The 14,268-nt window shown below is 42.9% G+C and overlaps 1 protein-coding gene across 8 annotated transcripts in view; it reads right to left on the bottom strand.

The window, feature by feature from the left end:
* Positions 1–515: 515 nt before the first annotated feature.
* The window catches only part of dlc1 (DLC1 Rho GTPase activating protein), an 89,710-nt gene continuing 75,957 nt past the window's right edge, over positions 516–14,268 (bottom strand). For all 8 annotated transcript variants that reach the window (XM_042389023.1, XM_042389017.1, XM_042389045.1 and 5 more), the window contains 10 exons: positions 11,336–13,014; positions 10,301–10,480; positions 8,642–8,801; positions 7,321–7,528; positions 6,475–6,691; positions 5,842–5,956; positions 4,258–4,473; positions 2,855–3,072; positions 2,548–2,721; positions 516–2,424 (listed from right to left, as the gene is read on the bottom strand). In XM_042389023.1, the coding sequence (XP_042244957.1) occupies positions 2,325–2,424; positions 2,548–2,721; positions 2,855–3,072; positions 4,258–4,473; positions 5,842–5,956; positions 6,475–6,691; positions 7,321–7,528; positions 8,642–8,801; positions 10,301–10,480; positions 11,336–13,014 (3,267 nt within the window). In that variant the 3' untranslated portion in view covers positions 516–2,324. The remainder of the gene's footprint in view (positions 2,425–2,547; positions 2,722–2,854; positions 3,073–4,257; positions 4,474–5,841; positions 5,957–6,474; positions 6,692–7,320; positions 7,529–8,641; positions 8,802–10,300; positions 10,481–11,335; positions 13,015–14,268) is intronic.

The following is a 14,268-nucleotide window of genomic DNA, read 5'->3' as shown; positions in this document are numbered from 1 at the left end:
TGGCCACTTCTTACTTGGCAAAGTGGGTACAATGGCCCCTGCTCTGACCCTTGGACCCACTCATTTTTTGCCGCGTGACTGCCCCCCCCCCCCCTTGAGTCTAGACCAGGCCAGCTGTGGAACAACGGACCCCATTGTCTTCTGCTATATGAAACTGTTATGTAAGAAACAAGACAAGGAGTGAGATCACCATCTAACCAGCCAGTTGATACCCGCGCGCAACGCAGTTCACACCTCGCTGGCCCAGTCATGGATTAATGTGTGTGGAATGAAGGCAAAACGAAGAGAAGTAGATGTGGCGGTGAGGGGAAGTGAGGAGAGAAATCCAGCTCTGGATCTGAGAAGGTGTAAGCACTCGGAACAAAATACAATGTAAACAAATGACTGAACAGATTATGAGGGATTTGAAGAGCAAAAACCAGAACAAAGCCTCAACTTATTAGTCAGAAAATCTGTCTGTGGTTACATAACTCTCAAGAGACAAAAAAAATATTTTAATACATTTAATAGTGCACTTTGATTAACCTGTACAGAAATAATATTAATAAAAAAGATAAAACATTTATTCAGTTCTGTAGCACAAAGCTTAACATTTACAATAAAATAAAATAAAATGGTATGATACAAAACAAACATATATCTGAGGTATAAATATATTTGTTTTAAATTAACTGTCATTGTCATGCGTTATTATTTGGCAGAGACACAGTTAAGGTACAAGCACTTATGATATGAACAATGACTTTAGTGAATTAATCATACAACTCAACATGAAAGATGCGAGCCCTCAGATTGAAGCGTGAGTGTTACGAATGACGAAGAAGGTCAACTTTGTTATGAGGACCCAAATCTCTTACTTCTTTTAAACACTGACAAAACAGTACACAGAGAGAAGCTTACACAAAGATATTTTTCCTTCCTTTTGAAATCACACAAACATTCAATCTGCCCTCTTCTTTACAGTAAAACCTGTAAAATCTCCACCTTTATAAAAGGACCTTTTGTTTTTTCTCTGTTTACATCTCATCTTTTCTCTTATAGGAATAGCTCGAGGTTTCTGTTGCAGGTTAGAACAGTTTTATTTCTGTTCTTGTGTACATCAAAACAACTGTGAAATCAATATTTTTCTTATTTCCCAAATGTATAGTGTAGTGTAAGTGACGTCAGGCCTACAACAATCTCAAAGAAATGGGAATCGACTGTGCTCTTAACAACAACCGCTAATGTTTTTCATAGTGAGGAAAAGCTTAAGATGGGACTTCTTTCAGGTTTCTCTAAATTTGGTCCATTAGATCTGTTGGTCTCCTGTAAAATATGTAACGTTTGCTGTCTACAACACTGAGCCACGCTCACAAACAGTTTCTTATGGGCTCTTACTGTTCTTGAAAGTCACAGAATGATTGGCTACTCATTTTGCCCATGTATCTTCCAACTTCCATGTCAAACTCAGTGCACATTGAAGCTGAATTTGCATTCTTTTTCTATTTTTATGTTTGTAAACGAGGCCCGTTTTTGATCGTTCTTTTCTTTTTGGTGAGCCAGCCACCGATTCTCATCTGTCTCTGCCTTCCTCTACTGAAACCCTAAAACCCTCTGTGCTATCAGCCACCTGTCATTTCACAATATCCTGCCTATTGTCTCCACTCAGTCTGCATATTACCGGCACATTCGCATCTTTCTTCACCCATGGATTCATCAATCAACTGACCATAATATTGTTTACTATTCCTCCTGTGCTTTGCTGTAACAGAAAAAGGGACAGAGGTAACACATGACAGACACCAACCGTTAGTGTGAACAGAATACTGTATGTACACATTATGCTGCGACTGGAAACCAGTGCAAGGAATATGTATTTATGTATCATTTGTTGTACTGAACACTCATGCAAACACACATACACACGCACACGCACACACTCACACACACACATACATACGCACACACACACCTTGAATCCCCTTGCTTCTCAGAAGCAATAGCACCCCTTGGATAAAGTTTAAACCTCACATCCTGTATCAGTGACGTCATGTCCTTTGGCCCAGATAAATGTCTGTGTGACATGGCAGGACACGGAGTGCCCCCAAAGAACAGTTTTAAAGGATAACATCAGTCTCTTGTGATATAATCAGAGCAAAAAAGTCCTTCAATCCAGGATCCAGGGTTTGTACTTTAAATGTGTGTATAAAGAGGCTTGGACCCAGTCCACCTCTCTGTTGAAATGGGTGGAGTGAGTCATTTCAAATCCACAGTCGGATCCAAAAACAGTCTAGGCTTCAATGAAGTTGTTGAGACTATTGTTGCCCAAATTGCACACTGCTTTCTCATTTGTCCATGGACGCAGTGAATGAGTCACGTATCCGCGCCACCTCAGCAGCACACAAGTGTCCATACAGTTTATTGTACCACTCTGGGAAACGACCCCTGAAAAACAATGAAGATACACAGCGTTAGCAAATTTTGTCTCATTGAATCATCAGCTAAATTACTTTGATTGACCTAATAAAACATCTAAATCGTTCTCCCTCCTGTCGGTTATCTACTCACCTGCAGTCAATCCTGGAAATGTGTGTGAGTCTGGATTTGTTGGCTCCGCAGGGCTCGATAAAGTAGCGTGAGGTAAGGACATTTGCCCGGACGCCTACCGCTGGTGCCCCTTCATGGTCCACAGATGTACACACAAGTGCACATGCTCCTTTTGGCAAGTCTGTTAACCACGTTCTGGTTGAAAGAGTAAAGAGAGTTTGGTTTAAAAACATCATTAAATCAGAGGGAAATAGTGAAAAAACAGAACAGATTGAAGAAAAAAAGAGAAGTAAGATAGAGAAGGAGGAAGAGAAGGAAAATAGTCTACCTGAGCACCAGGTGGTCTCTGGTGGGATGTGGGGCCATGGTGTTCCTAACATACTGGTAGACCTCCGTCCTCTCGTCCAGGGTCTCCACCACCCGACTCTCGAGCAGGTCCTCGTCCCAGTGGCCCTGCTCCCGCAGCAGCCGTGTCAGGACCTCCTCAGGACTTGCAGGCACCTCCGCAGTCACCTTCCACAGCCGCAGTGGAAAGCCATCATGCACCTGGAGAGACAGATGGAAAAGCCCAATTACTTAACATGCTGTTCTTTTATAAATTTTAGTGGCATTTTGTGCATTTATTTGATAGCCTGAAGTAGAGCAATGAGAGGAAATTAGGGGAGAAAGAAATTACATGCAATAATGGTTCTCAACCGAACGTGAAACAGAGATGTTGTGTTTAATGGTTGCAATTTAGATAAAGTTTTTGACAGGGGACCAAAGTAAAATGTTGGTCATGAGTCCTGAAGATAAGTCTGGGCAATAATTTAGTTTCATTATTTCTCTCCTTATAATTGTGTTGTGAAAAATTCTCAAACTGAGATAACATGTTTCACAGTTCTCATGGCTAAATGATTGATTAGGTACTTTTTTTATCCAAATCTGTCACAGTGTGGGATCATGTTTTTTTTTCAGTACTTGAGATCATATATTTTTGAAAGTGAGCTGTAAGGGTTTAACATATATGAAATTCAAGTGTCTTATGTAAGCGTTTGGAACCTTCCTGATAATCTTATCAGTCATATTTACAGGAATTAGTTGTGGTAATCAAGACATAATTTTATGAACAACAGTTGGGCTGTGTTTCAAAACCCTGCATTGCCCTTTAGCCAAGTCAGCTGCTTCGTTCTGCCATCAGATGATAAAGAACACACATTCTCTCTCTGCCTTGTGACTCTCAAACTGGGGAAAAGATAAACCTCACACAGGGGCCTTGCACACCAGACACAGGAAATGTAGGCCTGGGATAATCGTGAAGTTGCGTATGTATGTACGAGTGTGTGTGTGACAAGCTGATGTCATTCTGGGATACAATCCAGGGCTGGGATGAGAATGAGAAGCCAAGGGCCAGGACGGTTTCACACGGAAGTGTTTCTATACAGGAAACCCTAACTGCTGGTTTTCCACAAGATATTTAGAGAATGAGGAGAAAGGGTAGGAAAAGACAGGAAACAGAGATAGTTGAAAAGACAGTGTGTGCTTCATGGATGGCGGCTTGTTTACACTCTGAAGACAGATTGACTGATGATCTGTTTTTACTCTCATTAATGAATCTTTCATGAATCTCAGTGCTTTTGCTTTGTGGCAGATTTATCACTGTATTCACTTTCTACCACAAACAAACACACCGAAAGCCATATCTGTTGAATGAATGATGTGTGAAACTGATACATAAGCAAGTGGGCTTACCTTCCTGTAGGCCAGCTCAGCATGCTCAGGGGTGGAGCAGCTGTCATAACCTTTGAACTTGTCCTTAGCCTCTTTGAGGAGGGCATCGAGGCTTTCCTGTAGGTAAGCCCTGTAGCCTCCTTGCCCGGCCTCTTCACTTGAGAGCTCCTCCAAGCGTCGTGGCAGCAGAGCCTGCTCCACATACGAGTTCCTGCAGCGATTCATTTCCTCTGGGATCTGGGGGAGAGGTGGAGAAGGAGGACGATGAGAGTCAGAACATTTATTCGTACTGTAAATTACTATTGAGTCACTGGAGGCCATAAGCAGCTAAGGTGTGTGAGGATTAAATGTGTTTGATTTGGCTCTGCTTCCTCATTTGTGAAAATTATCAGTAAGTTTCTACAACATTACTTTTCTGACACTGAGCATATAAAGGATTAAAAACTTACAAATTAGAGTTACAAGTAAGATAAGAGTCATCAGCACTGTTTCTATGCCTCCTGATTATTTTTTTGTCAGGCGTATCCATCTATTACACTAATTCCCTTAATTAATGGGAAATTGAATTAAGCATAATTTGTATAAGGATGCAAAATAATTAAATATGGGAACTATAGTGGTTCCTTAATTTGTTTGTGTTTTGTCTATTTGCATGTGTTTTCTTAAGTGGCAGTGCGTGAGCTCTGAGGGCCACCGTAGGAAACACACTACATGCTATTTTCATCTCCTTGTTTGCCTAGCTGACTCATTCTGACTCTCTATCTCTTCCTTTTGCTCTCTGTCTGTTTGTACGTGCAATCTTTCAGGTTTAATTGAATACTAACAATATTATTGTCTAAGAAAAGGCTTGTTGAAATGGAAGCAAATTACAGTCTGTCATTTCATAGGTCATCTTCCTTTTTATGGACCTCCATGAGCAAATAGAAATCTAATTAAAACAAAATAATTCAGGAGGTAATTGGGTTTGCTTGTTGTGTGATGCAACCATGACAGGAAGCCAGGAAGTTCTCCCACAATCTAATAAAGCTTTGAACAATAATGACACACAGTATGCAGCTCTTTAGCTTTTACTGTAGCATGTCAGATAAGACTGTGCTGGGCACAGGGCGTTGTTAGGTCGAATGGGATTGGAATTGGATTAGTAATCGCATAGTTTGCTGATTATTTCCTGTTTATCCGGTGAAGTGCTCTCCTTGTGGATGCACAGAACCAAACAGGCAGAGATGGATTCATCTTTGTGGGTTTTGTGGGGCTATGCTGTATTTGAACTTTCCTCAAAGAGGCTTGAGTTGGGTGTAAATGTACACAGAGACACAAAGTTAAGTCTAGTACTGTACAACGGAGGCATTTAAAGCAGTAGTTGGCACATTTACTTTATGTAATGATAACACTGTGTGAGCAAATAATAGCACGGACTGGATAAAGGAGTTATGTAACTTGGGCTATGTTTGTTTACAGGACAAACACTGAGACACAAGGTGTTTGGTAATGACATGGTACAGTGAGCCAGAGGTGACATTCATTCTGTAGCAAACACACATTGATTGACTGCGTTTGTATGTGACGATATTAGCATTTTCAGCTCTGGTGTTGTTAAGCACTGACCCGGAAGAGTTTCCTGCACTCCTGTATCATGTGTGCCAGGCCATGAGTGGCAGCCAGGTTCTCATTCAGGTCTCTCTGGTCCGGCTTTCCCAGTGTCTGCTTCCTGTTCATCACCCTTTGACCAAGGAAGAGGAGAAAAAAGGAAGAGAAGTGGACACAGAAAGATTAGTAACAGCATCAATCGTCCACACAACGGGTGTAAAATGAAGAGGAAGTGCCAGGGGTTGAAGGTGGAAAGAAAGAAACAGTGTTTTGCTGTTTACACCTGATGAACTGTCTTCAAGCTTTTGACAAATGTGGAACAAAATATGTGTTTCTTAATTAGATAAAGATGTTTATGTAACCTTTCTATTTCCCATGTCTCTCTCTCTTCCTCCTCTCTCAAGCTTTGCTCTCTTCCTTTGTCTTCTCTGTCCTCCATCTACAATATCCTGCTTTTTTGTTTCTTTAGAGTGACCCTTTCCTGTTTTCACAATATACAGCATATTGCATGTTATATAAGCTGCCACTACAATGACTGCTAATGACTGTAATCAAAATAAAGGCAATGATATAATAAAATGAACTAATTATAGTGGCGTAGAAGCAGACACACACACACACACACACACACACACACACGCAGACACACACCTTGGTGAGGAGCTCTCCTTGCGACGCAGGGTGTTGAGGTGGAAGAGGGACGGGGCCAGACAGACAGCCAGGTTGGTGGGGGTCATCTGGTTCTCGGCCACGCTGGCAGTCACGTCGCTCAGCAGGCACAGCAGCGTCCGCAGCGCCTCTCGGTTCTCATCGGGCAGCAGCAGCACGGCTGCACGTGCTGCCTGCAGACGGAGCTCTTTAGGCATGTCTGGAGAGAGGAAGAGAGAAGATGTCATGGTTCTTTTCCAATATTATATATTATATGCAGAAAATTACTACTAACAACTACAGCATGTCATCTTTTTTGTGTCTGATGGTTTACACAGGAAGGAGTTTGTATAGGGCCTTCCTTTCGCCTGCCTGGAATGAGTTATGAAGGGATCTGTGTCGACCTAAGTGGGTTATATAAGCCTGTATGTGTGTGTCTGCTGTATGCTTCATGCTTCATACTTCATGCACAGGACTGGTTTTGTTTCACCTTATATAAACAGTTCCTAATGCTACCATTACAATCATAATGTAACAGAGCTTGAGAGGATGTCCATGTTAACAGTGAGTCAAAGAGGGATGAGGCAATACTGTAGCAACAGTGTGGATTTACGGTATCACATATATCACCTCATTCCACAGGTATTTCCCGGACTCATCGTGTTTGTTTTCTTTGTACAGTTTTACAATTACTTGCTCCACAGCAGGCAAGCATCTACAGCTCTAAAACAATACCATCTTGTGTATTCCTACACACAATCCTCCCACAGATGTGTATGACTCTGTAGGATTTTGTGTTTATACTTGAAATGTACGTGTGTGTGTGTGTGTGTGTGTGTGTATTCTTACACTGATAGATCTGGAGGAAGGTCTCAGACAGTTTGCTAGTTAGCAGGGGTTCGGGCAAATCTCTGAAGTACTGCTTCAGCATGTCTGCAACATCATACGCTGATTGGCCCTCGTAGTTGACTCCTCCGCCATCTGCACCGCTCGCCTCATTCATCTGACGCAGAGCTTGGATACGAGATTTAACTCCTGATTTCCTGAAAAGACCCACCTGAACACAGAGAGAAATGGTTACATCATGTGAAGAAAGTTAGCTTTGAACTATAAATCCCTTATTAGTCTCAGTATTACCCTGAATATAATATTTGATCTTATCATTAGGGTGTATCAGAAATAATTCATGTGCCCAAAGCAAACAAAAAAGTCCTTTGAAGCTTTGGGAGTATATTGTTGAAAAAAATATTCTTGACTGATCCCCAAAATCCAGAGCTTACAGTCAATATGGTTACATCACAACAGATCCTGTTGACTGTATTTACATAAAGTTCCCATGAAACCCTGTAAGCATTCTTGTACTGACATTGTGTAGGACCTCATCAGTGGCCTTTTAAGGCTGCACAAAATGGCAATGTTGGGGAGGAAAAGAGAAAAAGGCCATTGGCTTGTCCAGCCTGAATACTTTCCATGAAATTTCACAACTTCAAAACAGAGGCGCCTTGTCCTGCTTTGAAAAGGACACCATCACTCTCTTTTCTGTTTTGCCCTCCGTTAATAGCTATTTTCTCCCTTTCCCTTCTTTTTTTTTTCTCTTTTGAATGTACACATGCACTCTTATCTTAATCTTTCATACTGTCTCTGGATTAAACAGAAAGACACAGCCGACTTAACAGCTGCACACTTTGACTCTCCCCAGGCCTCCTTGCAGCGTATGTGTGACAGGGAGAAGAGAAAAAGGGGGAAAGACAGAAACCGTATACACACACTGACTAAGTAGGTATCACACTTTTTCCGATTCACTGCTCTGTCTTATGTAAGATCCCATGAAAAAAATCTCAGATAAATATTTGACTGATTGCAGATGTCCTAAAATTCAGATATTATGTAACTTAAGCACCTTAAAGAAGGTTTTTCTCTTAAGCCAGGCTCAGACTACAGGAATTTTGGGCTGAATTATTCTCGATTCACCTCTCCCAACAAGCAGAGGAGAATTCCGGTCTGGGACCTTGGTCGGTACCGATGTGATGTGAAACTGAAAATTGTACTATAAGCTAAATGACCGGCTGGCAGAAATTTCCTAATCCATTGGAACAGTTGCATGTATATACACAGGATTAGAAAACTGTCCATATATAATATGTGTGTTTATTTGTGTACTGTATGTTACCTGGTCGAGACATTGGTTACGTAAGTAGCGCATGGCTTGCTGAATTCCCTGAGGGAGGGGTTGGCCTGTCCGCTGGACTATGACTTGTAGTGGCACACCGAACACATTCCTGTCTTTGTAGTCACGCACCTTGATCCGCTTCATAAACTTTGGCACAGCCCTGCAACACACAAGAAAAGTAGCTCATCAATATCTGCTACAAGGAATATTGACATAAACATGAGGATTCCTTTGACAAGGTTAACAATTTGATATGGCTGCATTAATTCCTACTTGTTACTGATGTATGAATCAAGATTTGGCTTGATTCTGTGCTACAAAGGTCCATGCAGAGGCTACTTTTTAATAAACAGCAACACATCATACAATAACCAGGATTAACCAGATCTGTACAAAACCCTACTGACATTAGAGATTTTGACTCACAAGACGGATTTGTTCACAATCTCTGACACAGTTGTCCATTTAGTTCATATTTAATAAAAAACACTGCGTCCCCAGTCGAATTGCTACAGTTGACTACAGCCTGTCTACCTAAGTGTGTGTGTTTGTGAGTATTTTATGTGTGTGTGTGCATGGAGGAAACCACGTGGCTGATAAACAGGGAGAGGGAGAATAGCGGGGGGGGAGTGGGATGTTCGCCAGGGTGTCAAAAGGGGAGCAGGTCCCACTGCTTTATACATCTGCACAATGACCCTGTCTCACTATTTGAAACTGTGTGTACTTGGGTGGAAGTGAACAGCAAGTCCACACAAACCCAGTTGACTAATCCAACTCTGACCGTTTCATAACGTGCCCACAGACATATGTCTGTCAGCCTGCCCCAGCCTGTCATAAGACTGTCATAATACTTTCTATTTCTGTCCAAGGAAGGTTTGATTTTGATGTGATTTTTCACATTTAGTTAATTTTCTTCATTTGACCTTTAAAAAGTAATGGCAATATCGCACCAGATGTTACAAAACAGGTAGTGCTGGGTAATTGCTCATGTTTATTTGACCCATATTACTACACATACACTACTATTTTGACTGTGAAGAATGTCCAGCAATCTGTTTTATGGTCAACGCTGTTTAGTCTTTAACTTGCTGGCAAAAGTAAGGCCAATAGCTACTGCAAGATCTCAAAAGCCAAGAGGATGGTACTCAAAAAGATATTGGGTGTGGTTGGATAATCATGAGCAGCATATAAAGTGAGTTCAGACAAGTGTTCCAGACTAAAGAGAGAAGGTAATGGTGGAGGGATAATTGTGTTGAGGCAGATCTCTCCAGCCTCCAGCTCTTGTAACACCATGCGTGTGAACTGCCATGATTGCTCTGTTGAGAAAAAGACAATGTACACCCCTTCCCAGCAATTACAGGCCTGGGAAAAGAATGTGAAACCCAACCTCTGCGGACAGCCGTCACCACACTATACAACAACCTGCAGATGGAGGGGATTTGGAGACGGGTGGGACGAAGGGGTAGAATGGATGGACGGCTGAATGGATAAATTCAAGGGCATTATGAAGAACAACTAATCAGACCCAGACAGTATTTTACAGGTATTAAAATAAAAATCCATATGTAAAAAATAAAAAAATTACTTACTTATATAACATATTATATGCACTTTGTTTGTTCCTTACATAAACCATCTATTTTCCTCCAGTCCACTCACCAGCTGAAGCCATGTTTGTTTGTAGGGGTGTGCCTCTCCAGCAGAGCAGTGAGCTGCAGCAGAGAAAGCTTCTGGAGGAGATTCATCTGTAGCACAGACTGACAGCTAATCTGGAGCTGGGCGGAGGCCAAGCTGGGCCGATGGGAGTTCTGGAAGCTCGGCCAGCGGAGTTTCTGTGGTCTGGAGTACGGGGAAAGGGAAAGAGAAGAGGAGGGCACAAATGGAGATGTGAGAAGAAGAATGTTGATTGAAAAAAAGCAGTTTACCTCTTGGAATCTGCATCATGCTTTTGTGAACACGTAAACTTAGAAAATAACACAAAGCCACACAGTTTTTCCAGTATTATCCTCCAAGTGATCAGTTTAGGGATTACAGGGATTTATGCACACATTAATCAAGAGATTGTCTAAAAGGCTAAAACTCAAGCCCCCCAAATGTAATTCGGCTTGTGGATTCCTGAAGCAACAGAAATAGTCCCCATGGAGACCAAGCAGCATTCCAGAGGATTCAGCACCATTACGTAAGGAGAGAAGTCTCAGCGTGTCCCCACGTTTATCCTTTGCTGTCACTTTCTATAGAAAACTCTTTTTTTATTGGTACCTCAGTGTTTGTCTTTCTATTGGACTCAGATTTGCTTTGTTGTCCTTGGATTTTCATGCAACAAGTTAAAAAAAAAAGTTTACCAGAAGAAGGCTGAAAGCACAAGACTGTTTGGAAGCAGCAATTTGGATAATATTTTTCTATCTTAAAAAATCAGTCCACCCAGATAACAGAAAGTTATATAAAATAACTGCTTTCATGGGAACTGCTTTCCACTTAAAAAAAAAGAAAATATAGTCTCTATGAAAACCGAGTATGCACAGACAACGGGGTCTGTGGATAATCCAGAGTAGCAGGGACACCATTTTTGGAAATAAAATATTGCGGAAGAGGCATAAATGTGGATATCTCAAAACCATGACAAGTGAGAAAATATGCTTTTTCATAATTTGGGTGAATTGACCCTTTAATGGTTATACAGCACTGGTAACACACCTGCTGGTTCTTGTTAAAGATGCTCCAACACCAGAATCTCTTCTCTCTCTCATCCCCTCCTCTCCCTCGCCCAGTGGGTTTCCTGTGCTGTCTTGGTCACTTCCGTTCTCCGTCTCCTCCAGTCGGTTCTGCAGAGGAGAGGACGGGCACGGGGAGGCTGAGTCCAATGCCGAATCCGAGTCTCCCTCCTCCTCTTCATCCTCCTCCTCCTCCTCCTCTTCACCGGCCACAGCCTCTGACCAGGCGTTAACAAAACGCTGCAGGCCGCTGACATGTTGTAGCACTTCCTCCAGTTTGCGCTCATCCCCCTCTTCCTCCTCCACGTCCTCTTCTCTCTCAGTGTGAGGGACGTTGTCATAAAAACTGAGCCGGCTGTCCACAGAGCCTGAAGAGCCACGACGCTGACGTCTGCTTTGCCGTCCTCTGAGGATCACTGAGTTCCCATTATCATTTACATTGTTATTGCGTGAACTCCCGTCCTGCAGGGCTTTGGGGAAAGTTCCGGGCTTGTGACCTTCTGGTAAATAAAAGAAGATCATGCTGTCCTCTTCCTCCTCTTCCTCCTCCTCAGCTTGTCTGCTATTGTCTCGAACACTGCGGTTGTTCCTACGGTTCTGCTCATGAACTGTCATCCCATTACTAGCTTGGCATGGGATGGCCGGGGCAGATTTGGGTGGGGGTGTTGGCTGTCGGTCTGAAGCTTGCTGGGGAACGCTGAAAGGATCAAAACCCTCTAAATACATTCCTCCTCTCTTACTAGAGCCTGCTGCTGTGCTGTGGCTGCGAGCGCGAGTCACTGGGCTTGGTGTGCTCACTGCACTTCCACTGCTGGCTTCAGATTGGCTGCTCCCAGTACTTCCAGTGCTGCCGTTACTGGTCTGAGTGGAGTAGGATACGGAGCGATTCCGGTTAAGTGTCATAGTCTGAGTAGGATTGCGGTGGTGATTGAGGTTCTGGTTGAGGTTGATACTGGAGATGTCCACACAGTTGAGCCTCCGCAACTTGTCGTCATCCAGACCCTCTTTGATAACAGGGCCACTGATTTCTATCTTCCCTCCACTGGTGCTCCCCTTCTTCTTTCTCTTGGAGGAGGTGCCGCTGCGGAGCCGTAGACTCTCCATCCTCTTGAGGAAGCTCTTAGCTCGCGAGCGTGTGCTTTTGCCACTGATGCCACCACGGTCCAGACTTCCTCCTAGTCCTCCCATTCCTGTTTTCACATCAAAGGTGAACTGTCCGAGTGTCTCCAGGGGTGATGGAGGCAACCCATCAGACAGAGAGTCCTCATTGGCACATCCTGACCCGCCTGTGCCTGAGGATGAACACATGCTAGCTACAGAGCTAGCACGGGTGGCACCAGCTGGTGCAGCTTCATTTGGTAAATGTAGGGTGGCACCATGGCTCTTCTCCTCTCCTCTTCCTCCACTCCCGCTGCTATGGATGGAGCCCACTTCAGGCTGTTCACTAAGATCAGTCAGCACACTCTCTGAACTGTTTCCTTCACGTAGGGTGAGCTTGCTTTTCTGGGATGCTTGGTCCTTGGGGAATGGAGGTTGGGCGTCATCTGTGTGCAGTGTGGAGAAAACCTCTAGCTCCTCCATACGGGACCAGCGCTTGCTGTCCCTCTGGAAGGTCCAGCGTCCACTGATGGCACAAGGCTCATCCTCATCTGAGTCCTCGCTCTGGATAAGAAAGAAGGAGGGGATAAGGGAGAGAAAGAAAGAGCGAGAAGGGAAGGAAAATAGAGAGGGAGGGAGAGGAACAGTTAGAGAACATTAGGCACTGCTATGTTTTCCATTTCTTTTCCAACATTCCTCACTTTGATCCAGGAAACTTTCTGGACTTATGGAATTTATCTTATAATTGTACTTACAGTTAACTATATGAAATATACTGATATATGATGGTTTTCAAATGCTTACACAACCCAAGAACCTTTACATACAAACTTCTAATGAAGAATTCACTTCTTTAAGTGTTTCTCAGAAGATATTTAACAGCAATTATGTTATAAGACAAACGTTTTGCATAATATAACAATTGAGGTCTTGTGATGAAGCATATGTCTTGATGAAGCAAAGCTATCCATGGGTCAGCTAGTAAACACGTCTCAATCACTTCCTGACTTCATGGACAATACATACACAAGACAAAGAAAAAAGAGGCCATTACTGAGCCACATATACCACACATGCACCTTTGCAAAATGCACACACCTCCCCCAGTTTGGTTAATCTATCTCAGGCCCTGGAGGGAGTTCAGGAAATTCCATTATGACCCCCATAGCTCACAATGCAGCCAGCCAGACTAGGGTCATTCCCCCCCTACAGTTTTTATCCCCTCTGTCTGTACATATGCACACACACATGGAGTGTGAGACAGTGTCACTGATACACTGCAACTGTCATTCCTTATTTTCCTTATCCGTGACAGAGATATCCACCCTCTCTAAAACACACACACACACACACACACACACACACACACACACACACACACACACACACACACACACACACACACACAAGCTGGGCTGGGAGATTCCACAGGTGACTTCTTCCCAGTTTCCAATCACAGTCCAAAGCCCATATAAACAAACCACAGACCACAATTTAACCACCCCCTTCTCTTCATCTTTCAAAAGCCCTATCTATAATCTGAATCCCCCCAAACCATGAAAACGTTCTTGTATATGTCCAAATGAAAAGTTTAAGAAGCAATCGACTAGAGAAGATTTTAAGCAACAAATAACTTGTGCCAGGAAATTAGCACTTTGAATAAAAGATTCCAGTAGAAAAATAATCAAATCCACAAAATCCATGTTCCACTGCTTGTGTGCCAGTGTTCCATTTTTCACTGCTCACATGGGCTCCACATAAAGGCATCATTAATTATATGTTTTGCAGTGGAAACATGATGTAATTTCAAATAAAAAT

The sequence above is a fragment of the Thunnus maccoyii genome, chromosome 2 (genome assembly GCF_910596095.1).
Source record: "Thunnus maccoyii chromosome 2, fThuMac1.1, whole genome shotgun sequence".
NCBI lineage: Eukaryota > Metazoa > Chordata > Actinopteri > Scombriformes > Scombridae > Thunnus > Thunnus maccoyii.
Note: the sequence above shows the minus strand (reverse complement) of the source record. Positions and strands in the feature narration are given on the sequence as shown.